Source organism: Paramisgurnus dabryanus, chromosome 22 (assembly GCF_030506205.2).
Source record: "Paramisgurnus dabryanus chromosome 22, PD_genome_1.1, whole genome shotgun sequence".
Classification (NCBI taxonomy): domain Eukaryota; kingdom Metazoa; phylum Chordata; class Actinopteri; order Cypriniformes; family Cobitidae; genus Paramisgurnus; species Paramisgurnus dabryanus.
In genome coordinates, this window is record NC_133358.1 from 19,494,119 (window position 1) to 19,519,715 (window position 25,597).

The 25,597-nt window shown below is 37.5% G+C and overlaps 1 protein-coding gene across 1 annotated transcript in view; it reads left to right on the top strand.

The window, feature by feature from the left end:
- Positions 1-25,597, top strand: part of c22h8orf34 (chromosome 22 C8orf34 homolog) — a 98,963-nt gene that overhangs the window by 33,922 nt on the left and 39,444 nt on the right. Inside the window, exon 7 of the mRNA XM_065258099.1 lies at positions 4,520-4,686. Within this exon, the coding sequence (XP_065114171.1) occupies positions 4,520-4,686 (167 nt within the window). The remainder of the gene's footprint in view (positions 1-4,519; positions 4,687-25,597) is intronic.

The window sequence follows — 25,597 nt, forward strand, 5'->3', positions numbered from 1 at the left end:
GTAAACACATTCTCCTGTAGCATTGTGATCTTGCTGTAAGATAATTTACTCCTCTGGGGAACGTTTTATTTTAACACACAGCATTATCGCATTGATGTTGGATTATTGTGAGTTTTAAAAACAGCACGGGTACAGTATCGCACAATAACTTGTGGAGACAGCACTTGTGCATTAAAGAAATAGTTAATCAAAATGTACTCACCCTCATAACATCCCATGTACAAAATTTGATTTCCTTTCTTAAGTTGAACACAAACAAATAATTTTACATTAAAATGCCTTTGTGTTATATCTTATGTGTGACCCTGATGGACCACAAAACCAGTCATAAGTCACACTGGAATTTGTAGCAATTGCCAACAATATATTTTATGGGTCAAAATGTAAGATTGTTTATCATAATCAATGTACTGTAGATATTTCGTAACTTTCCTATTGTAAATATATCAAAATGTATTGATCATTAGTAATATGTGTTTTATTAGATGTGTTGTTTTAACTTAAAAGAAGTAATTGTTTAAGCTGCCTCAAAATATTGAGTTAATTGAACTTAAAAATATTTTAAGTATAATAAGTTGAACAACAAATCTTCAACATCAAGACTTTTTCAAAAACATGACAGGCTTGATCTAAGACAGTGGTTCTCAATCTTGGGGCCGTGGCCCCTTAGGGGGCCCTGAGATGGTGCCAGGGGGGCCCTTGTTTAATAAAATTGTATAAAATTAATTAATTTATCATAAATTCTGTGCAATTAAATGTCAGAACAATAAGGCTATTACCCAACAGCACTACATTGAATAATGGGATATGTTTTGTTTAACTCAAATTTTAAGTTTTGGAATTATTTATGTCATACATTTTCTTTGGGGGGCCTTGAAGGGATGCTGTGTATACAAGGGGGGCCGCACGCTGAAAAAGTTTGAGAAAATGCCTCTCTTTAAAAAAATCTAAACAATGTTTAGTGTTTTTTTAACAATAAACATTTTTATTTGAGTTTTTTGGACCATCAGATTCCAAAAAAGTAGTTCAGCCAAATACTGCAATATCCTAACACACCATAAATCAATGGAAACCTTTCAGATGCTGAATAATTTTTTTTACCTTTATGAATGGTTTTGTGGTCCAAGGGTCACATTTGGGGGTCGGCGTGATGTTCAACTGGGTTCCAAAGAAGCACGTCCATCCATCTTTAAAGTAATCCAAATTACTCTAGTGGGTTAATACATGTCTAGTTAAGCAAAACAATAGGTTGTGTGAGGAAAAAATTAAAATTTTTAGCTTATTAAGCCAACAATATTTCATGTATCCATAGCAACGTACTGCATAGATCGGCGTGGATAATTTAGAAATTTCAGTAAAACGATAATGACAGTCTCATTGGTTCCCATTTGTCATCTAGTTGTCACCTGTATCACGAGACATTTCATTTTGTCATATTTTCGTGAACTGTTTCTTTCATGTGGTTCGGTCAAAGACCGTAGCCTTAAGTTTTTAAAGTAGAGTTATTAAGTAATTTTACAATTGAGTGTTGAAAATGCTGTATTCTGTAATAACAGCTATTTGTTTAGCATCTGTTTCTGTAGCTTTTGAAACATGCATGTCAATCAAGGCATGAGTCAAGTTGTGAACCCAATGAGTACAAGAGAAAAATCTTTCCAAGAGCCATTTACTTGTGCTGAAACCCAGCGTGGCTATTTTCAACACCTGTTGTATAATAGCAGCTGCTCTGTATAATGACCATTGCCTTTTGTAACAAAACAATGCTTTATTTTCCCTTTTACCTCAATGGTTGAACAGCAAGGCTCTCCTTAGCTGTCAGTCTTTGAGCAGAGGACATTCAGGAGAGTGCCAAGGCTGCTGGGAAATTAAGTGGATGTTGGGAATAATTAGAACCAGTGTGGGGTTCTCTTCCTATTCCCTTTCCACCATAAGTATCAGAACCCCATCTTTCTCTCCTCTCCACCTTCTCTGACATTTTACATTTTAAGTCTTTCTTACAGTATTCATAAAGTCCTCTGTCAGCCCACTCGTACTCATGGGCTTAACTTAGCACCCTCTTCTATACGCTATACTAGTAATACGCTCGCTTATAATGTTGATTCATAGCCGCAGCAAATTTAGCTGCTGTGCTATCGTGTATTATGTTGTGCTATCTGTCGATTTTCTGTGCTTTTCTCTGCTTCAGCTGCTTTGAAACAATTACTTTACAATTATTTACTTTAACAATAATTATTACTAATTGTGAAAAGCGCTATATAAATATAATTGAATTGAATTTAGTATATAGACAGAATTTTTTTGAATTATTTGTGTTTAAATTTAGACGCATCTGCAGCAGGCACTTATTTTGTGACACACTTCGCATCATGCGCCCACAAAAAAAGAAGTCACCGGCCGCCACTGATAGACACTTTAAATTAGTTTTACTTTCAAATTCATTGTAACAATTACAGCTTATGTGTAATTATACAAATAAAGCATTGATGAAAGCTGTTCTCATTAAAAATCCCTTAGTTAATGTTAGCATCTCACTTAAAGTGCAGGCAAGCAGGGGCACTGAAAACAAATAAGCTGAATTGAATTAACACTATTGGACAGAGGAAAAAACAAGGGAATGAATGAATTTATTTTGACATCAGAACTCAACAGGAAGTTCACACACAAATAATTGCAAACGTGCAAAAATTCCACCCGGCAAACACATCCTTATGTTCTGTAAATATACAATGTTGCAATGTTAGTAACAAGTTATGTTTTGCAGTTTGGTTTAATTACACAGAGGAAGGATCAGTGACCTGATTTATCCTTTCATTTTCCCTAATAAGTGTCCAGTGAAGCGCAGCTGACACAAATAATGATTTCGAAACCAGCTCCTTAATGAAAACATTCAATTTACTCATTTTCAATCCTGTCATGCAGAAGAGCTTGTTTCTCAGATAGAACCTGACCAGGGTTTAAATAAGTAGAAAATACACTTCATACAATGAATATCAGACTAAGCCATTAAAATGAAATGTAAGTGTATTGCTTCGTATGAATGCAATTTAGTGAAACTATGTAAGACCGTCTATAGCCATGTGGGTCGGTATGGTGACAAGAAGACAGAACTATTGGTGTCTGGTTCCTGTGGGATTAAAATCTCTCTACAGCAATCTCCAAGTAGAACAGATCGTACAGAAAATCACCCACTGATTCAAACAAGACGAGACCACAAAACCAAAGCTACAAATGAAGTAATGTGAGACAACCACAATGTAATTAGATACTGGAGATCACAAAGGCAGATAGCAAGAATTTGGCTGTAGGTCATCTACAGTATAAATGGAGAAAGGATGGTTGGTGTCTTACAAGGATTGGCAAAGTAAAATGATGCAAATAGGTCAACAGAAAGAGGGTGACGCATGGACCATTCTTGGCTGTTGAAAAACAAGCCACAAATAACACAAGCAATCTGTTTTCAATGTGCACAAGAGTTTGGAAAGTGTTAAGAGGAAAACCAATTAACCGATCACAAGTTAGGCGGTAGTTTACAAGATGAATCTTTCACAGATGGCAGTGAAACGTGAGGCTCATTAGGTGGCAAATATGAACATCTCCCCTTTCTAAAAAGAAAAAAAAACTATCTGCTGAAGAAAAGCCCATTTCCACCAGAAAAAGTCAATACTTATAGGAAAACACCACCGTTTTTCAATATTTTACTATGTTCTTACCTCAACTTTAATTAATACATACCTATCTTTTTCAATGTGTGCACTTTTAATCTTTGTAAAGCGCTTCTTCAATATCTTAACCAAAACACATCAAAACTTTTCACAAATTCACAGGAGATCATCTTCTGACAGTAAGAGAAAAAGACCAAAAGCACAGATTGCTCGGCCCTGTAGAAATATGTAAAGTAGCTGCGTTACAATTAACCCCGCGTTAGTTTGTGCCCCGCTCACCCCTACTCTTTAAATCTTGCATGGCGTGACCACCTCAAATTGGATCAGAATTATTTAGTGTTTTAGAAAGAGGTTTTGTGAGACAGTAAATGTCAAATCTCTTACAAACTGAGACCTATTTGACAGTGATTTAAGCTGATTTAAGGTCCATTTTTCCTAGTGTTTGGACCAGATTATGTATATAGACAGCTACAGTAGTCTTCATTTACAGCATTGTGTTAATAAATTCTGGATCTAGATATCTAGTATAGATATAAAGAGTGCAGCGTGAAAACATGCTTATCATGTCAACAATCCCTGCACAGATCAGATGCCAAGATGAAGCTGAGCTGAAAGCCATTTAATGTAGAAGACAGATTTTAAAAAATGTGTGTGTATGTGTCATGATGAGACATGCATCTCAGTTTTAGGCAATACAGCATTGCTAACCTGTTGCTGAGGTGCTTTGATGTCTCATTTAAATGATACTAAAATATTACAACCTACACAAAAACGCACATAAATTACTCAAAGAAAGTCTTTGTTTGTATTAAGGTGCTAAAATATCACAATAGAGATTCTCCTCTTTTTATCCGCAGCTTGAAAATGGACTCAAAGAGTAAAGGTTTGAAACAGCATCAACAGAACCATAAGAAACTTCTGGCAGCCATGTTGTCCCAGGATTCATTTGACTCCATGCCTGACTCCGCCCCTTCAGTCACTGAAGATGAGATGGAGGATGAAGATGATGCCATGGAGCTGCTGGGTAATGAGACCACTCACAGACATATTGGTATTCTTGTCATTACTGTACAAAGACAAATTGGCTGTTTGTATATGACTGAGATAATGACCTTTGACCCTTACCTAACCTATACAGAAACTTTTAGACATTTGCAGTATGTTTATGTAGTTGGCACACACCTTTATCCAAAGTGATCACCACTTTTACCCTGTTAATGCAATGCTTTACTTTACCAATCAAGCTACAATGCAGCTAAACACACACACAGAAAATATCAAGATTACTTGTTTCTCATGTATTTCTTTATCATAAGGACATAATTCAAAGCAATCATATTCTCAGACATTTTCCAACACAATTACATGTCTGTGGTTTATATCAGCACTGATTTGAAGCACCGTTTGCGGTCTAGTTTGTTCTGAATGCCTTTTGATTGCTGAAGCACATTTAGGCAATCTCCTTGTGTCTGCATTGTAGTAGTAAGATATTTATCATTCATAAACAAGATCTTGCATGTGGTATTCTCAATATACGTTGTAAGTTGATAGAGTTTTTAGTTAAATTTTGTGAACTGTTCATTTCTTCAATCCCCAAAATATGTTTACATACACTACATACAACCCAGCATCAGGTTTAAAGGGACAAACCCAACCCGTTGGGTTAAATTAACCCAGAAGTTGTTTATGCTTGACCCAACCATGGCTTAAAACAATCCAGCCTTTTGGGTTGAAACATCCCAGCATATGTTAAATTACATCCCAACAGGTTGGTTTCGTCCCTTTATTTTTGCAAATGAATTTCATAATGCTAGTGGTGCAAAAATTACACTCAGATTTGAAATACAATCAAACGTGGTTGACAGATTGTAAGCAAATCATATCATGCTGATCCTTAAAAGTTCTGTTGGAGCAAACAGGACCCTGGTTTGCATTATAGTAGTCTTAATAGATTGTTACATTGAGATCCCAATAAATCACTATGATTTATCATGGCTGCTCCAGCAGCGTGACATCCTAATCTCCCTTTCTGAGTTGATGCCAAACCACCCTACAGGTACCAGAGCTTTGTAACTGTTTATTAGCAGTCTGGTCCCCGCATGGGTGTAAGACGTAAACCAGTACCTCCCAAACAAAACGATCTGTTGATCTAAAACTTATAGTTAATGCTTAGAGTTGACATTTTTGGATTTGTGATGGTACTAAAAGTAAAGATCAGGACTTCAGTTTTTTTTTTTTTTTGAGGCAATATTTCATCCAAAAATAAAAATTCATCACGAGCCAATCTCAGCCTTAGATTGGACAAGGCATCTTTATAGACTTCCATTATAGCAAAATAGACCAGAAATGTCTCAAAAATGGCCGCTAACATTTTGGGACAGACTCGAGTGTTACGCCGGAAATAGGAAGAGAAATTGCCCATTAAAGTGAATTTCTTCCTTCCGTCGTCTGATTGGTCTGATTGCTCTTTCACACAGACTTGGTGAAGTGCGCCAAGCCTGCTGCAGTGCGGGCTTCGCCAAAGACCGCATCAAGGATGCAAAGGGGGCGCTAATGAGCACACTTCGAAGCGTAAAAATGACAGATGGGGCACCCTACGGACTTGTAGACTAAGTGAGCATGCGCAATTTAAGGCCACGAGACCAAAAGTCCACATGAAGTGCGCCATTTGGGACAGGGTCAATATTGGGTGCTTCTCAAACTGATGGCTGTGTCCTAAGAAGGCATTATATCTCAGCTGCCACATCATCAAGCCTCGCCGAAGGACATCTCACTTGGTGTCCTTCATTTAGCTTCTTTTGAAGGATGCATAAACTTTATCCTTCACGGCCTCAAATCACCAACCATCCTTTGCATACATTTAAAAACAAGGTGAGTCGTCACTGAGTTTGTCTAGTTTCGTTATAACATTTAGGACAAAATCATGTTTTTGTTTTCTTTTATTGTAAATGAATCACATAAAGTTAAACTGTTCATGTTGTAAAGAATTGGGAGACCACACACGATTGATACACAATTCCCAGTCCCTGTACTCAAGGTTGCCAGGTCCAAGAAAAATTTCCAGCCCAATGACAACTTAAAACCCGCCCAAAAGGAATGAAAACTAGCCCAATTTTTACATTTGTCCAATCACAGTTGAAAACTTCGGGATTACAACAAAGGCTCTAAAATAAACTCTTACTATTGCTTTCAATGTACTTTCCATGCAGATGAACATTTTCTTAATGCACATAAAAGTGCTCCATTTTCATACACTATTCTGTTCTAAACAAAAAAATTCTACTTTAGTAATTCTTAAGATTATCTTAATGTTAAATGTACCCAACCGGGCCATTTTGAGACAGTATGAACTCTGCGCTTTTATCATACTATCTATGTATTTAAAATGTTCTATTTAACTTGAAAATATCATAAAAAGATGGGTTCACATAGTGTGTAAATATCCTCTCAGTATAGACGTAACTTCTTACGTAAGGTAATTTCTTGTTTCTAACGGGATATTAAGAGCAAAACGTGCCCCTCCACTCACTTTTCCACTGACTTCCTAACGCTGCAGCTGTCCTTGGGTTGACAGGTATTTCTTATGGGATTAATGCACATTAGGAAAATAAAGAACGTTCATTTTATAAGTCTACAGATAAACATTTTTGTGGCCGTGGCACATTATAAAACTAGCCCAAAAAACCGCAACCCGCGGCTCCGAAATTTTTCCCGCAACTGTATTTTCAAAATAGCCCAATTGTGCGGGAAAATCGCAAACCTTGCAACACTGCCTGTACTGCAGTGTTCTTTACTCCCAGCCCTGGAGAGCCGGTGCTCTGCAGAGTTTAGCTCCAACCTTAATCAAACACACCTGCAAACTAATCAATGTCTTCATGATCACTAGAGCTGTGTCTGAAACCGTTCCCTCGTTCACTCATTCACTATTCCCTATATGGGGAATGACAGTTGAGTCCACTATATGGGGATGAAGCAAATGAAAATGAGTGAGCGATTTCGGACACTGACGCAAATATCATGCGTCAGAGAGCTGTCGCAGAGATTCATCAAAAACACCTGTGTGGCTTTATTGATTGTGCTGTGAAATGGTAAAGTTTACTTTCTTACTGTTTTTCACATTTGTCATGTTTATTGTATTAGTTGATAATAAAGAGAACAAAACAACTGCTTATAATATTTATTTACTGCTGTTTGTTTATTGTTTAATAAAAATGTGTATTAGATTTAAAATAAAAGATAACGCAATTTTTTTTCATTTGTTTATTTTCAAAAAGTAGAAAATAACTGACAACAAGAAAATGTTTGGTGTTTACTGTCAGTATCCTTCAGCTGATTCAAGTTACGTGTTCGTCTCCCATTGCATCATGGGAAATATGAGTGAACGAGTGTACATCGAATGTACCCTCAAAATCAGAGTGCATTGTGGGTAAAAAGTAGTGAATGAATGTAGGGAATGAAGTTGTTCACTCAGGTTTCGGACACCACTACAAAATGGCCGACACCCGATATAGTGCACTATATAGTGGATAGGGAGCGGTTTCAGACACAGCTTAGAAAATCACAGGTAGGTGTGTTTGATTAAGGTTGGAGCTAAACTCTGCAGGACACCGGCTCTCCAGGATTGGGAGTGAAGAACACTGCTGTACTGCATTAATGGAATATTGCAATATCTTTTTGTGGTGCTAGGCTAAATGCTAACACATTCAAGAAGCGCTGTACAAAGATTAAAAGTGCATGCATTGAAAAAAGATAGGGATGTATTAATTCATTAAAGTTGAGGTAAGAACATAGTCAAATATTGAAAAACGGTGCTGTTTTCCTTTAATGTCTCTAACAAGGACTGGTCTAGGAAGGACAAAGCCTCCATAGGACGCATGCTGGCTGTTGAGAGGCCCCCATTGTTTCTAAAGTAAAAACTGGGTATGTTCTTTTTGTAACTATATCTAAGTTTGCCTTCTCTCTTGACACTTAAAGAACTGTACTGTAGGAGTTTTTGTGAGGAACCGATTTAGTCTTCGTTCTCTTTTTGGGTCTGAGTGTGCTCTTAGTGTCTTACAGTAGTGATCCAGTGAGCTGAACTGCTGCACTGAGGGTTTGTCATGCAGAGGATGCTGGGAGATAATGAGATTTTCTGTGCTCTGTGGAAAAGACAAGCAGTGCTGGTGGGGCACTAAGAGGGGAAAACTGAAAGATATATAAAAAAATTAGAATCTTTGACTGTTAGTGATTGCTCATTAAATGTGCACTTAGTCTTTGTTCCTAATTGAAAAAGTTTTAAATGGAAAAAAAGTCATGTACTTTTAAAACCATGGCACTCTTATGAGATGAAGAGTCCAGACAGACAGCAGAAGCTACAATTCAAACTGGTTATAGAGTTTGGTGCTAGCAGCTGAACGGTCATTGGTTCAGTTGAAAGAAAACATACAAATTGATAAAATACCTTACCCATCTGACCTAAATGTTTTAAAAAAAACCGATTTATAATAAATATATCCTTGACAGATAAAGAGACACAGTTAAAAGGGGAATATGTGGATCCCAGATTATTTACTGACGGTGCTTCTGCCGTCTGCGGTTGACAAGAGGTTTATCATGTATATTGAGCAACCTGTCAGACAAAGTCAGACAATCAGTGGACAGATGGGTGAGAGTCATGGAGATGACAGAGAGAAAGAGAGACACTGTGTCTGTAGATCTTATTACGTGTATCAACTATGTGCTCCCTACTGGCCTTGCACAGACAAGTGATGCTGAGTCTCTTTAAAGCATCATAACAAAAATCTGTAAAGGTCATAGCCACTGTTTTCTGATTAATTAATCCCTTCATTGTTACAGCCAAATACAAAATGTTTTTTTTATTCTGAACTTATTTGCTACCGTCTATTATTAGCCTAATTGAAGTCAACCTATTTTCTGAGAAAGCTAGTTGACTAAATTCAACTGTCTGATATCTGCAAATCAATATTTGAATTTTTACACCGTAGTGAGAAATTAAGTTTTCATAGGTTGATACTGACCTCTAGTGGTGGTCAAATTTAATTCAGCGTTGTACTTGATTTTTTCCAGATACAGTACGTGTCTGTATGTTTTGTAATGATTTTACTGATTTATTGTTTATTCAGTGAATGACCACAATTTAACATTTCTTTACAGATCAATGGTAAAATAGAAACATGAACACTATTTAAAAGTTAATAAAGACACGCAGAGGCAATATAAGATGCAAAACTTTATTCTCACCCTTGACCTTCCCCCTCGTCTCTTTCATTTTCAGCATTACTCTTCAACTCGTCTTCATCGTGCTGAATGCTCTGTAGTGAAATGATCTCAATTCAAGAGAGTGCAATTATGTTAATGAAGAAATCTGTGTCTGCTGTCCACAGCCCACTCTTTGTTCTTCATTTATCAAGTATTCAGCAGAGGTGTGCTGTAACACCTGACCCGCTCAGACTGTTTACTGCACATATTGACTGGGCACTTGAGGGAACAAACGCTGTTTCGCTTTAATTGTCTTGCTCCTCTGGAAAAAAATGCAGTGCAGTTTTTAGTGGACTGCATTTTACATTTATTAGAGCTCAGCACCAGGGAAATTTGAGGAAAGCTTCTGAAAGTTTGGTTCTTTTGTAAATTTTCTTATATATATTAGGCTAACACACACACACACACACATTCTGGTTTCCATGTTTTGTGGGGACATTCCATAGCATAATGGTTTTTTATACTGTACAAACTGTATATTTAATTCCCTTTTCCTAACCCAAACCATAACCGCAACCATCACATAAAACTTTCTGCTACCTTAGATTTTCAGGAAGCATCATTCTGTTTGATTTATAATCTTGTGTCCTCATGGGGACCTCAAAATGTCCTCGAAGGGTCAAAAATGTTTTGGTATTCTTATCTTTGTGGACACACACACGCACGCACGCACACACACACACACACACACACACACACACACACACACACACACACACACACACACACACACACACACACACACACACACACACACACACACACACAGCTGTCCTTCCTGGAGTGCTGACCTTCTTAATCTGTTTTGTAATTCTTTATTTATTCAGTTTGGAAATATAATTGTGACCCTTTTTGTGAAATCCAAGATAGTCTCATAATGAGATTTGGAGCATCGATGCTTGATTTCAGTCAGTATTCCTCAGTCAGTATTAAAGGGGCAATAAGTAGGATTTTCCCCCTTCTAGTGGTGAAATTGTATTTTGCATTCAAACTAATAGTGCTCTCTAGCGCCTCGCTTTTCCAAATACGTGTTGCAACTACGGTAGCCGTTATGTAGTGATGGGAGAAACGAAGCTTTTCGAAGCTTCAAATCAATTGAACCAATTGCTTCGCAAATTGATTCAGTTTTTCGAAGCGTTCGAAACACCATACACGCTGGCGACACCTGCTGGTCAAAATAGTGTAAAAGCAGCAAGATCTGTCCAAACATTTTACATTCTTTACAAAATTATAGCAAGATTGTTCTTAAAATATGTTTTTAAGAAAAATAAATTATTTAATTTAATTAAGACATAATTAAAAGTGTGTTTTTAGTTGTATTTATGGCAAACAAATAATTAAAACAAACTCCCTTTTCAATCTTGCACATTTTTGTCATTAAATCTGTCTATAAACAAAAAGTAGGCAAAATTGTAAAAAGGATGCATGTTTTATAAACTTGCATAATACAACTGACCTGAGTTCACCTAACCATATTAGACACTGGTCATTGTGATCAACTCCCTCTAGTGGTGAATTGTTGGAATTTCGAAACGTTTCGAACAGTTATGACGTAATAAAGCCTCGTTTGCTAAAATCACTTGACTTTGGCGAGTTTGAAACAGCTCCGATTCAATGATTCGAAACAAAAGATTCGTAAATGTTTCGAAGCCTCATGAAGCAGTGCTTCCGTTATGTACTTATTGATGTCCTTGTCTGTTTCAGCTGGTTCACGTGTTCTGAACGAAAATGCGTTGTGAAAACGCGTTGCGGTAGGCTAGTACTTTTTGTCTCTCTCTGCTATTATAGTTTATCAGTATGGGTTATGACATGGAAGGCTTCTTGGGCTTAACCGTTCAATGTAAATAAAAAGAAAAGAAATTCTAAGCCTACCAAGAAAAGTCAGATTATTGATTATTGAGGTCATTTTACACCAATGAGGACATATTTATCAATAAAGACATTGATTTTGACTAACAAAATACTTTAAAAAACTACACATTGTCCCTTTAAAGAGGATGATTTTATGTATAAAACAGGCTCTCAATTTGGTTGCAGTGTCACCACTCTACCACTAGAGGGAAACCATAGAAAAGTTTTTATCCACTTGACCATTGGCACTGAATGGACTGTTGAAGCAAGATGTACCTGAGTGGATGTGCTTATATACTGTAGATAAATAAAGGATAACAGTTTATTTATTGAAGGGTACAAAAACATGACCTATCTGGAAAAATCTAAAATAGTCATAAACTTTCATCGATGTCTCCCTTTATTTAGATATTATGGACACTTTAAAATATGAGTTCTCTGAAACAATACATCAAGAAAGAAAGTAGTCTCACTGGAAATGACTCAGCGTTTGTATACAGCTAATATGGGTTCATTTAACATTTCATTTCACTGACTGCAACCACAGTTTGTTTTTAAGAAACTCCTGTTTTTGCACACATTTTGTTGACTTTTGGTTAGTTAATAAAACAATCTTTTCCCAAGACTGCTTTCCAGTGCAACACTAAAACCTTGGCATTGTGATTTGTGCGTTCAAGCAGATAAATGAAGTCCCAAATCACATTTACAGTAAACGATGTTTGTGAAAAGAGGTCACGGGATGCTGGCTGCTTCATTTGTTATGTTAGTCAATAGCGATGACAGATATCAAGTGACTGTGGCTAACTCTGCTGTCATCTTCTTATAGCGTTTAATTTGCCTGAGTTTGGTCTTTATGTAAGATGAGTTAATTATTTCTCGCAGGGTTTAGCGTTTCAGCTTTTGTGGCGGTGGCAAATGAGTCAAGTTTTTCTCATACGTGACAAAGAGATTAATGACGAACTGTGCATCTGGTGTAAATGGAGTTGATAAATGGTGCCCTTGACTTCTACAGATCTTAAGCTGTAATTGTCTGGAGGGTGGTGTGCACATGTGAGGATCATCTCTCAGCTCTGGAGGGCTGTTGTGGGAAAAGCTGGATGCCACCCATATGGCAAATCCGAGACACCCAATCTGAGTTCTTCTTGTGGAGCCACGGATGACAGGGTAGCTGTAAATCTCTCCTTTGTGATTTGTTGGTTTAGGCTGACAATAAGCTTGTAAAATGTGAGCATTGATCTTCAAATGCTTGGGATGTATTGAATGGCTCTTATTATGTTCTGTAGCTCTGTTTTGACTAAGAGGAGATATCTGGGAATTAATTGATATGAAAAAATGGATTCCGAGGAGTTGGGCGCAGGGCATCTTCAGTTAAGATTTTGTAGTAGAAATGTGAAAAATACATAAGTGTGGAAAGTGAAAGCTTGGACAGTTGAGGATATGTGTTGAAAACAATCTTCTTCACAACCAGGAATCGGAAACAATTCCATAAATTTTGGAATTAAATTACCATTTTAGACACATTAGTTTTGACAGCTGGGTAACAAAAACATTTACAAATAATAATTAACGTAATGAAATAAAAAAATTACTGGATTTGCTGGTTCATTTTTTTTTAAAGCTTTAAGTTTAAAAAAAAAATGTATCATAAATTATGTGTAATTATAAAACGGGCAGTTCTGATCCTTCATTCTGACTGGTTGCAACGCGTTCTAAGCTGTGATAAAATACCCCGGTAACCACACGATTCTGACCGCATTACATAACTCAACAAAGTTTATTGACATTTATCTGGATATCAACACGCCTCTGTTGCACCCACGCGTGCTTCTGAGGAACTACTTTGTTTGGCGGAAGACTAGAGTAATATTTGCATTAATATAATACCAACTTATTTGTGTTTTATTTTATGAAATCCTGTTATGCATATGAAGTAACCGTTTTATAAAAGCAATAAGCCCCGCGAAGCAGTGGTGTTACAGTGCATTTTATAACAACTAAGGGCGTTTTAGGCACTCCACTTCACGTCACGAAGGGATAAACCCAGACTGATCTCATGGAAATTCACAAAAATATGTTTAATTTATTTGTGCCCATGGCACAAAATTTTTATCACTTTCTGTTACATTTTTAGACATCCTAACCTAAACCCCAACTCTAACCCCAACTCCAGGCGAGAATAGTTTTAAAAGCGGAAGAAAAACATGTAGAAACCAACACATAAAAGTACATCCTAACCCAAACCCCAAATCTAAATCCAACCCGAAGCGACAATAATGTACAAATAGATAAAAAGTAGAAAACAATACGTACAATGACACGAAAAAGAAAGTTGTGCGACAGACACGAAAAACAATTTATAGAAATTCGTGCCAAGTGACACGAAAAAGACATTCATGCTCAAGGCACGAAAAAAAGCCATTGACATGAATACATTTTTTGTGACTATATCACGACTTACCGTGAGATCATGTTGGATAACCCTATACAAGTAGGCATCGGCCGGTTACCGGTTTCAAGGTTTTAAACAGTCAAGGTTTCTAAACCACTAAAATGTTCTGTGATACCGTCTCCAAGGTATGTGCTGTGTTTATACAAAATTCATTTAATCATTTAGTCATGTGATTGATTTGATGTTTACATTTAATATACATTACGAAAATATTATATATTTATCAAAAGCATATTATAATTTAAAGGCTTTATTTTTACCTGGCATTTGAAAATAACACATTTTAGTGTTGCAAAGGCAATACCGCAACACCGTGGTATTTTTGCTAAAGGTTAACACTCTGCCAGAATCTTATACCAGCCCATGCCTATATACAAGAGAGGGTACACGTCGAAAAGTTTGCGAACCATTGCATTAAGTTTTTTTTTGCCATTTTGTAGGCTTTTGCCTAGAAATTGACGTTAGTAATCATCATTGAACTGTTACAAAAATGAGGTACAAAAAATATTTTAGCTTCAAAAAACACAGTCTTATGTTACACGACTAAGGACAGCCATCGCAATCTTGCTTTAAGGGATCCTTCTGGATATTATGGCAAACGGCGTTGTTTTCCACCAAGGTCTCATCAGGTTGTGGGTTATTATTGCGATCTGTTTCATTTTAGCTGCGCAGATGATGCTAACTATGGTATTTCATAGATGTGGTTTGATCGGATTAAGCGATCAAGGCGATTCTTTTCATTGTTGATGTCATGCCTGCTCTGGCAGCCACCACCGGGCTCTGCTTTTCCCGGACGCCAAGTGCTCACACCGGGATGCGGAGACCCTACAGTTGCCCTCGTGACAGAGTAAACACATAACAGAGAGATGTGTACCCAGTGTGCACGATGTTATTTGGGCATGCTTGTGTGTTGTAAATTATAGTACTATTTCACTTCATGGAGGCCTGGCAATGCCGTGGTATCTTTGATACCCTGATAAGAGCATAAAAAGTCCCTTGTGAAAAATGATTGCTTATTTTATTCCTTTTACCGCACACTTGCTGATGGATTACCTAAGTGCGCAGTCGTGCCAAGCCGCAAATGATTGATTCTGTAGGCCACACTAAGCCATCTATTAAAGCTGAAAGACAGCTGAAAAGATCCAGTGAAGGTATAATATAACCCATAGATCCCTGTTGGGTTTACAATGAATCCAAACCCTTGAAAATATGATGTATTTGTTTGACCGAACACAGAAATTGTGAGCCTAACAACCTGAGAACAAACATATCTATCTCAGTGATTTATATCTCCAGGGAAGATTATTCTTTGTAGACATAGCAATGTTGTGTAGAGAGAACTGACGTCATGGACATAATCTTGGGGTAGGGTTACGCTTACAGACAATAACTGTGTGTCTGTGTTTCGTGTCTTGGACCTCTTTTCGTTTTATGGTCTTTTTGTGTCACACTTTGATAACAGGAGCGTCATCTATACAACAGCTCAAGCATTGAGATTATAAAGAGGCTTCCTGAGATCTTAAACTCATAATCAGTTTATTATCATTTGGAAAAGCTAAATCTGATTATCAAGATATGTTTGCTTTCACAATTCAAATTTTTCTTTTCAATGCACTGTAATAACTAAAGCTGTTCATGTTTATTAATGTACGTACTTATTAAACTCACCAGCAGGTGGCAGTGTTATACATAGATGTTAGTGATCGTCAGATTCAATGATTGATAATATAAAGATTTAAAACATTTGCCATTTACAACATTTACTGAATACAATATGTAGTGCTCTTGTATAGCTCGGCTGTATGGCTTTTATTTGCTTTGTATTATTTTAAATCCACTTGAGGCCTTTTTGGAAGTTTTTTTAGGGTTCCTAGTAGCCCCCGGCCCTCTGGTTGAGAAACAGTGTTTTAAAGGACATTATATCCTCTCAGAAAAATCAGCGCCTCATATAGTTTCAATCATTGCTTGACTCTGTTCGGCGTCATGTTTAACTCTACTTAATCCCGTCTTTCATTAAAAACTAAATATATAAACTTTGAGAGTTCATTCATCATTGCCAGCCACGACAGACGTGAATTACCGCCACACAGGAGGCGAATGTATTTTTACACAGCGTCTCGAGCTGCAATTATAAACGTAGTTCAAATATTGTTTTTATTACAAAGCAAAACGAAACTTGCTTTCACTGTTCACTTCAAAGTGGAGTATGTGAGGATTAAACCACTACTGGAAAGTAGTATTTAGTCTTAATAAAACACAAATGTGGAAAAAGTGTGAAGACGGTTGAGTCTGTGTGTCTGTGTCTCGACCGATAATAGAGAGAAATGTGTCAATTATCCGCCTCAGATAATTATGAGCTTGAGATGGAATATAAACCCATAGAGAACTTTGAAGTAAATGCGCATGTCTGGCCACATAAAGTCTGCGTCTATGATCCTTTACTGTGGTATGACTACATGACGGATCTTAACTGTTCTGAAAAAAATGTTTACACTTACATTTATGTTTCAAACATTTAGTGTCACTTGACTAAAACGTTCCTCCCCGGCAAGCAATTTTGGCTAAAAAAAGGCAAAATTTAGGTGAAAGTCTAATAGACGTCTAATCATAACCTAAGAATAGACGATGTGCATACGCTTAGAACAAATGAAAGCAAACCTTGAACACCTGTTGAATTTTTACATGATGCAATAGTGTACTTCTCCAAGTTATTTTTGCAAAAGTGGCATGTAACCAAATTCAAGGTTATTTAGTGTAGAAGTGGGTTACTCATATATTGGGTCTATAGTTTCACTGTGATAAAAAATTAGTCAGTAAAAGCCCATAATAAGTGGGAACTCCTTCATTACTGATTAAAATCTTAGCTTGAGACCTCAAGAAACTGCTTGATAAAATGCTAGAAGAACATTTAGATAAATTCTGGCTGGTTGAACTGTATACATAATATAACATGTATTTGTTTTAAATAGTTTTATTTTATAAGCATGGGTTATGACGTCAGCCCGAAGTTGGGTTATGACATCGATCCGACGTTGGGTTCTGACGTCAGTAGGATGTTGGGTTCTGACATTGATCCCACATTGGGTTCTGACATCATTAGGACATTGGATTCTGACGTCAAAACACGTTGGGTACTGACATCGGTCCGACGTTGGGTTCTGATGTATATCCGACATTGGTTTTTAGGACGTCGATAGGACGTTGGGTTTTGACGTCGTTAGGATGTTGGGGCCTGACGTTGGGTTCTGACGTCAGTTTGACGTTGGGTTCTGACGTCAATCTGACGTTGGGTTCTGACGTCAATCTGACTTCGGGTTCTGACGTCGATCTGACATTGGGTTCTGACGTCAATAGGACGTTAGATTCTGACGTCAATAGGACGTTGGGTTCTGATGTCAATCTGACGTTGGGTTCTGACGTTGGTCTGACCTTGGGTTCTGACGTCTATTCGACTTTGAGTTTTGACGTCAACAAGATGTTGGGTTCTGACGTCAATCGGACGTTGTGTTCTGACGTCCATCTGACTTTGGGCTTTGACATCAACAGGACGTTGGGTTCTAACGTCGATCCGATGTTGGGTTCTGATGTCAGTCCGACGTTGGGTTATGACGTCAGTCTGACGTTGGGTTCTGATGTCGATCCGACGTTGGGTCATGACGTCAGGCCAACATTTGGTTATGACGTTAGCCTGAAGTTGGGTTATGACATCAGCCCGAAGTTAGATTCTGACGTCAACTGTACGTTGGGTTATGACGTCAGGCCGACATTGGGTTGTGACTTCAGCCCGAAGTTTGGTTTTGGTGTTAGCCCGAAGTTGGGTTTTGACGTCAATCCAATGTTGGGTTTTGACGTCAATCTGACTCTGGGTTTTGACAACAATCCGACGTTGTGTTCTGACGTCAATACTACGTTGTGTTCTGACATCAGTCCAACGTGTTTTGACATCAGTCCCATGTTGGAATTTAACGTTAACCCATTCTATTAATTTCCATCCACCAGATACAGTAACATGCCACCAATAAAACCCAACACATTACAAGAAACCCATAGAGACCATTATTGCTTCCATTAAAAGCAATACAACTCCCAATATAACCATTAACTCCATTAGAACATCTGTGATGGGTTCTATCATTTTTTTGTCATTATTTTACATTTTTATTCACATATTGTTTTTTTTCTATTTAATTCAAATCACTTCACAAGTGTCTTCTGTACATTAACAAAACATGGAAACTATGTAGATGAGTGCATGCACAATCCGGCCTGGTGCTTCGCTTAGTGTGAATAATTACAGGCAGAAATTCCTTGTCATCACTCCAGGATTTGTTTGGATAATTCTTTCCACCTAACTCCAGGAGATCAGCATATCCAGCAGATGATTTATTTCACCGAAGGCAAGCAGTGGCACTAGAGTAACGCATGACTGCAACAAACACACTCATATAGACACATAGGCGCACACATACGCTGCACTCACGAGCTTGTTTTGTCTAAATGTATGCAGGCTCTGGTGCTTTTTACCAGTGTTATCAAAATGTTGTTCACTGAACTGTGAGATTAGGGTAAACAGCTGAAAGCTGATAGCTATGTTTGGGAACATGGTTGTTGGTTTCTAGATAGTCCAAGCTGGTTTTTAGTTTTTAGTTAGGTAATTGAACCAGCACCAAGCAGTTTAAAGGGACTGTTCAATATGTGACAAATTGGGAGTTAGGACGTGTTGACTATGGCATCGTGTAGCACCTTTACTTTTAAGGGCGTTTATGGCTCCAGGTTACGTACTGTATAGATAAGGTTTGTTTGTTGTTTTTTGTGTAATGGTGAATGCTCATTTTTTAGCAATGAGTCTTCACGTATTGCATTGCAGTAACATTGTAATTCAGTGAAAGGGCATTTGAAGTATTAAGCCAAGCACTTTTTCACATTGTACAACTGATTAAAGGATTTAATATACATCATACTGAATTGAACCCAATGTTAACAAGATCACTGTCAAAGCCTTGCCGCCCTCTCTGTCTTATGTCACAGACAGACTCTAAATTCTCCAGCAAATCTCTCTGGTGAAATTATGCCTTCATGTTTTGTCTCATTTTGCAGCTTGCTGCATCTGCCATGTTGGCAGATTTATAAAAGAAAGCCAGTGTAGCGTTTAAAGAGCCTGCGGACACCTTTGTGTCCCTTTATGTTTGTTCTTTCCTAATGGAATAGAAGAAAAGCTTTACTATGGCATGAGTTCAGATTCCTGTCAGGCCGACGAAGGAACATTCCAAGTCTTAAAGTCCACTTCTGGCCCTGGCTTTAGCACATTTGTGGAACAGGCAGCTTTAAGCCCACATAAAAGAAAAATTAGCCAAAGCTCTGTGGGAAAACAGTCACTGAAAGGCGTCCATTAGAAAGCCAATTAATTAGAATGCATTTTTATGGGCACAGTCAGTTTCTTGTATGCTGACCACTTCGGGGAACGTGCATTTATAATATCAGCCAATTATGGTCTTTCCCATCAAAGTAGGTCACAGTAATTTGTTGATATTTTTAAGTAACTGGTAACAGATAGAATTGAAATGATTTCAGTGCAGTGGGAAGACATCATTGTATAACAGTAATATGACTGAAGGTTGAAAGAATCTGTTTTTGCGTGACCTTTTGTCATTGTCTGGGAATGTTATTGTTAAAAGTGACCTGACATCCTGTGACATTTACGCCCCCTTGCATTATCAGCATTGGATGGGAAGATATTTTGCTTTGTTTGAAACAGTAACTCAATGTTGTGGTTTCATTGTAATAAAAACTTATTACTTTACTACATGTAACAAATTATTCATAATATGGAAGGAAAACATTTAAAAGTGTGGCATAGAGACTGAAAAGCATATCTTCCAAAAAAAATCCACTGCAATAATGATTTAAGGATTTGCCATTGATAAACTTATATTGATTGACAAATTTTCACCCTAAATGTATGCGTACACACACCTAAAGGATTATTAGGAAAACCTGTTCAATTTCTCATTAATGCAATTATCTAATCAACCAATCACATGGCAGTTGCTTCAATGCATTTAGGGGTGTGGTCCTGGTCAAAACAATCTCCTGAATTCCAAACTGAATGTCAGAATGGGACAGAAAGGTGATTTAAGCAATTTTGAGCATGGCATGGTTGTTGGTGCCAGACGGGCCGGTCTGAGTATTTCACAATCTGCTCAGTTATTTGGATTTTCACCAGAGGTGTAAAGTACTCAAGTAAATGTACTTCGTTACTGTACTTAAGTATTTTTTGGGCTACTTTGTACTTGTACTGAGTATCAAAAATATAGGCAACTTTTACTCTCTACTCAATTACATTTTTGATTGGGTATTTGTACTCTTTACTCCACTACATTTGAAATGACACTTAACGTTACTCGCTACATTGTTTATTCGTCAAATAAAAACGAGACGAAAGTGTCAGATGGTGATGATGGATAGAATCTGTGGTCGCGAGGTTACACGCACACACACAACTGAGGGACTTCATTTGGCTCTGCGCAGAGCAATCGTATGAAATCAAAGTACTGCGAGAGCGAATCAAATGCATATGGAGAAGTCTGGTCTCGCGGTACTTTGATGTCAAACGCTGAATGGCTTGCATTGAGCCACCGTAGAGGGACATCTGCATGCTGCGTATGTCATAAACTGTAGAGAAAAGTTCGCGTCTGGTCTGAGAGAAGAGATAAAGAGCAAACATATGGATGCATATCACATTTGCTTCAGTCAAGGGACCATTTTTTAAACATGTGATGCTACAATCAAAACAAAAGTGATGCGCGATTGCAGGAGGGTCATCCCGCAACTCAAAGGCAAGCACAAATGTTTATATACTCTGATGCTACCTTATCAGCTAACCTGAGCTGGTACATAACTTGATATAACTTACTATATAAGCCAAAATAAACCAGCGAGGTCCTGTACTGATTGCCCGAGTAACTTAAGTACATTATAAGATTGATAATAAGTGTACAATTTCACTGTCCTCACATTTAATCAAGTATGCTGTAATGTATTTACTGTAAGAGGGATGCATGACGGAAGAAATGTAACGTTAGTGCACTTAATGTGAGATGGTGTTACGTACTACATGTGTTTTCAATTAATCTTTCAAATGAACAACTTCACGTTTTTAATATGCATTATCATATTTCTGTTAGTGTAATTTTAGTTTACTGGAATTTTCTAAATATAAAAATTATATCTTTTTTAGGATAGGCCTATATAAGAATATTTGGTAACACTTTACAACAAGGTTCATTAGTTAACAGTAGTTAATGTATTAACCAACTTGAACAAACCATGAGCAATACATTTGTTACATCATTTATTCATCTTTGTTAATGTTAGTTAATAAAAATGTAAGCTTTAATTGTTTGTTCATGTTAGTTCAGAGTGCATTAACTAATGTTAACAAGATTTTAATAAAGTATTAGTAATTGTTGAAATTAATATTAACAAAGATGAATAAATGCTGTATAAGTGCAGCTATCAGTTCATGTTAACCAATGTAGCTAACTAATATTAACCAATGAACCCCACTGTAAATTGTTACCATATATTTATATCACAAAGTTAGGCTATATATTTTTCAGCATAGCACATTCAAGTACACAATGACACTAGACTAAAATTAAATGGGTTTAAATTAAATGTATTTTAGATTTCTAGACTAAAATCTTATGGCATTTAGATGAATAAAATTAGACAAAAAACTAAATCAATTCAGATGACTTAAATATGACTAAAACTAAATAAAATTTTAGTCAAAAGAAGACTATGACTATGTTTAATCTGTGTTTGTTCTGCCAGGTCAAAATTTTGAGGTGTTTGATTTCTTTTCTATATTAGGAAATAAAACCTCATAAATAAACTTTCTTAGTTTTCACTGCCCAGACCTACAATGTCTCTTTGTGTTGAGGACTAGTGCATCTTTGAGCCAACATTCAGTACGAGTAAAAATACTTAAGTACTTTTAAATTGGGTTACTTTAATACTTTTACTCAAGTCATATTTAAATTGGTGACTTGTAACTTGTAGTGGAGTAATTTTTACAGTAAGGAATTTGTACTTTTACTCAAGTATGGCTTTCAGCTACTCTTTACACCTCTGATTTTCACGCACAACCATTTCTAGGGTTACAAAGAATGGTGTGAAAAGGGAAAAACATCCAGTATGCGGCAGTCCTGTGGGCGAAAATGCCTTGTTGATGCTAGAGGTCAGAGGAGAATGGGCCGACTGTTTCAAGCTGATAGAAAAGCAACTTTAACTGAAATAACCACTCGTTTGCAAAGCATTTGTGCAAAAGCATTTGTGAAGCCACAACACGCACAACCTTGAGGCGGATGGGCTACAACAGCAGAAACCCCACTCACAGGTACCACTCATCTCCACTACAAATAGGAAAAAAAGGCTACAATTTACACAAGCTCACCAAAATTGGACCAGTTGCCACAGCCTACCTGAGCATTGTTTCTGACCATGTCCATCCCTTTATGACTACCATGTACCCATCCTCTGATGGCTACTTCCAGCAGGATAATGCACCATGTCACAAAGCTCGAATCATTTTTAAATTAGTTTCTTGAACAGGACAATGAGTTCACTGTACTAAAATGGCCCCCACAGTCACCAGATCTCAACCCAATAGAGCGTCTTTGGGATGTGGTGGAACGGGAGCTTCATGCCCTGGATGTGCATCCCACAAATCTTTATCACCTGCAAGATGCTATCCTATCAATATGGGGCAACATTTCTAAAGAATGCTTTCAGCACCTCGTTGAATCAATGCCACGTAGAATTAAGGCAGTTCTGAAGGCGAAAGGGGGTCCAAAACAGTATTAGTATGGTGTCCCTAATAATCCTTTAGGTGAGTGTATGCCTCAAGTCCTTTGATTCTTTGTTGTGATAAAAGATCCTACAAACTATTAAAACATATAAAATAAATCATTATTTGACCTTAAATGAACCCCAAATTGTTTTTCTATGGCATTGCTGTGAGAAATAATCTCATGAATAACTTCATGTTAAGCCAACTCATATCAGCATTGTAAGTGATTCAGTACGTGTCTAACGGTCAATGTTGCTATACTGCCACGCTGTCTGGCAGAGAGTTCCCCCCTCAGCACTGTATCACAGCTGAACCACACACCCTACAGCCCTGTAAGGAAAGAGAGACTTTCCCACGGAGGACAGCTGTGCTCTCATGTATGCTGTGTGCATGTGTATGAGATGGCCTCTGGCACTCTCTCCATCTCTCTCTCGGCTGGATCAGACCTGTGTTGATGAATGAGGCGTGTAATATCACCACGCTCACTGCTATTTCACGAGCGAGGCTGTGTCTGAATTCGTGTCCCAAGTGGACCTCCCTTCTCCACGGACACACACACACACAAATGCAGGTTACAGTCTATACACAAAGCCTTATGTGTGAAATCCCATGTCGTCTGCTCTTTAACACCACGAACACCAGTGTGGACCACACCGCACACTGTCCTGTTTACACACAGTGTGATGTCTTCATCATGCAGAGGTGTGTTTGCAGTCGGCTTGTGGTAATGGGTTGAAAAGTTATTAGGCGGAGATCTCAAGACACATTTTAAAAACATTTTCAGACTACTGTATTTTGAACCAGAAAGCTTTTTAAAAATACCAGACGAGATTTATGCTGTTTCATCAACTTAGTCTTGTATATTTTTTTCTCTACAATTTCTTTGGAGAAAAATAAAAGTAACAATTGTTGAAAAGCAATAAGAGTTTGTAATATTCAAATTGTATAGGTTAAACAATCTGCATTTGTGTAAAATTGACAATAAATGGACGTCTTCAATTTTGATTGGAGCCTTGGCAAATCTGAACTCAGTTTGTAACATTGTTGGGATCTCTTTCGAAACTCTTGTGAGATTTTAGGGTTTTTGGGTTTGTTTTTTCAGGATAAATATCTGAGATGAAGTCAAGTTTCTATTTGCTCTCCATTCCTCCACTCATAAGTTCCTATCGGCACCATTCACGCATTAGCAGCAAGGCGATTGAGAGATGCCTTTGTAAAGTGAGTAGATCGTAGATTCTTATAGATTAATGGCCCAAGCCTAATCTCTGCCATTAGTTCCAGTTTCTCATCTTACAAGATGCTGTTTTTTCTGTTTTGGTCTCTCCACACTCAACTGGTGGTCATGCTGTAAGCAGTACAGATGGTTTAATATAACATCTTTGGCCACAGGCACAGGTGGGAGACAGGGACCTCACGAAGAGGAGCTCACTTTACCTCTGCTGCTCTTCACTTTGCACAATCTTGCTGGATCATGATGTCTGTTACACCAAACACCCTGTGAGAAAATGCTTTCTTTTACAGTTGTCAAATGGGTATTATGAAACAGACAGTTCTGGCTGTGCAATATGATTGGATTAAGCTTGTGAAAACTTAGACATGGTATTATATAGTCAGATATATACAGTACTGTGCAAAAGTCTTAGGCCACCACCACCAGACTTGTTGTTTTAGAAGTTTTAATGTCATCCATATTTATTTATCTTTTTTATTAAGATACAAACAGAAAATACAGGAAATATGTAAAAAAAAAAAAAAATTGTTCAGGACTAAATGTCTTTTTTAGGCATCGTCAGTGTTTAGTGTGACCTCTCTTGGCACTAAACACATCTTGAGCGTTTTTGAGCAGAAGTAAAAATACTAATTTTTTTTAAAATGAGAAATTAGGATTTAATTTTATTTAGGTTTAAGAGATCCTGCAGTTTCCTGCTATTGCTCAAGTGGAAGCGGAGTTTACCCTAAAAACCTGACACATCAGTTTACATTTGGTATACAGTTTTTAATACTATATACGTATACACTCACCTAAAGGATTATTAGGAACACCTGTTCAATTTCTCATTAATGCAATTATCTAATCAACCAATAACATGGCAGTTGCTTCAATGCATTTAGGGGTGTGGTCCTGCTCAAGACAATCTCCTGAACTCCAAACTGAGTGTCAGAATGGGAAAGGTGATTTAAGCAATTTTGAGCGTGGCATGGTTGTTGGTGCCAGACGGGCCGGTCTGAGTATTTCACAATCTGCTCAGTTATTGGGATTTTCACGCACAACCATTTCTAGGGTTTAGTGTGAAAAGAGAAAAACATCCAGTATGAGGCAGTCCTGTGGGCGAAAAATGCCTTGTTGATGCTAGAGGTCAGAGGAGAATGGGCCGACTGATTCTAGCTGATCAGACTTGCAAACTTGTCGCTTTTCGGCGACAATCGCCGTTTTCTTGGTCAATTGGGTCATTCACGTGAATCGCATAGAACCGGAGAGTTTTTTTTTTTAGGTGGTGGGGGGTCGGGAGGCTGCCCTTTATC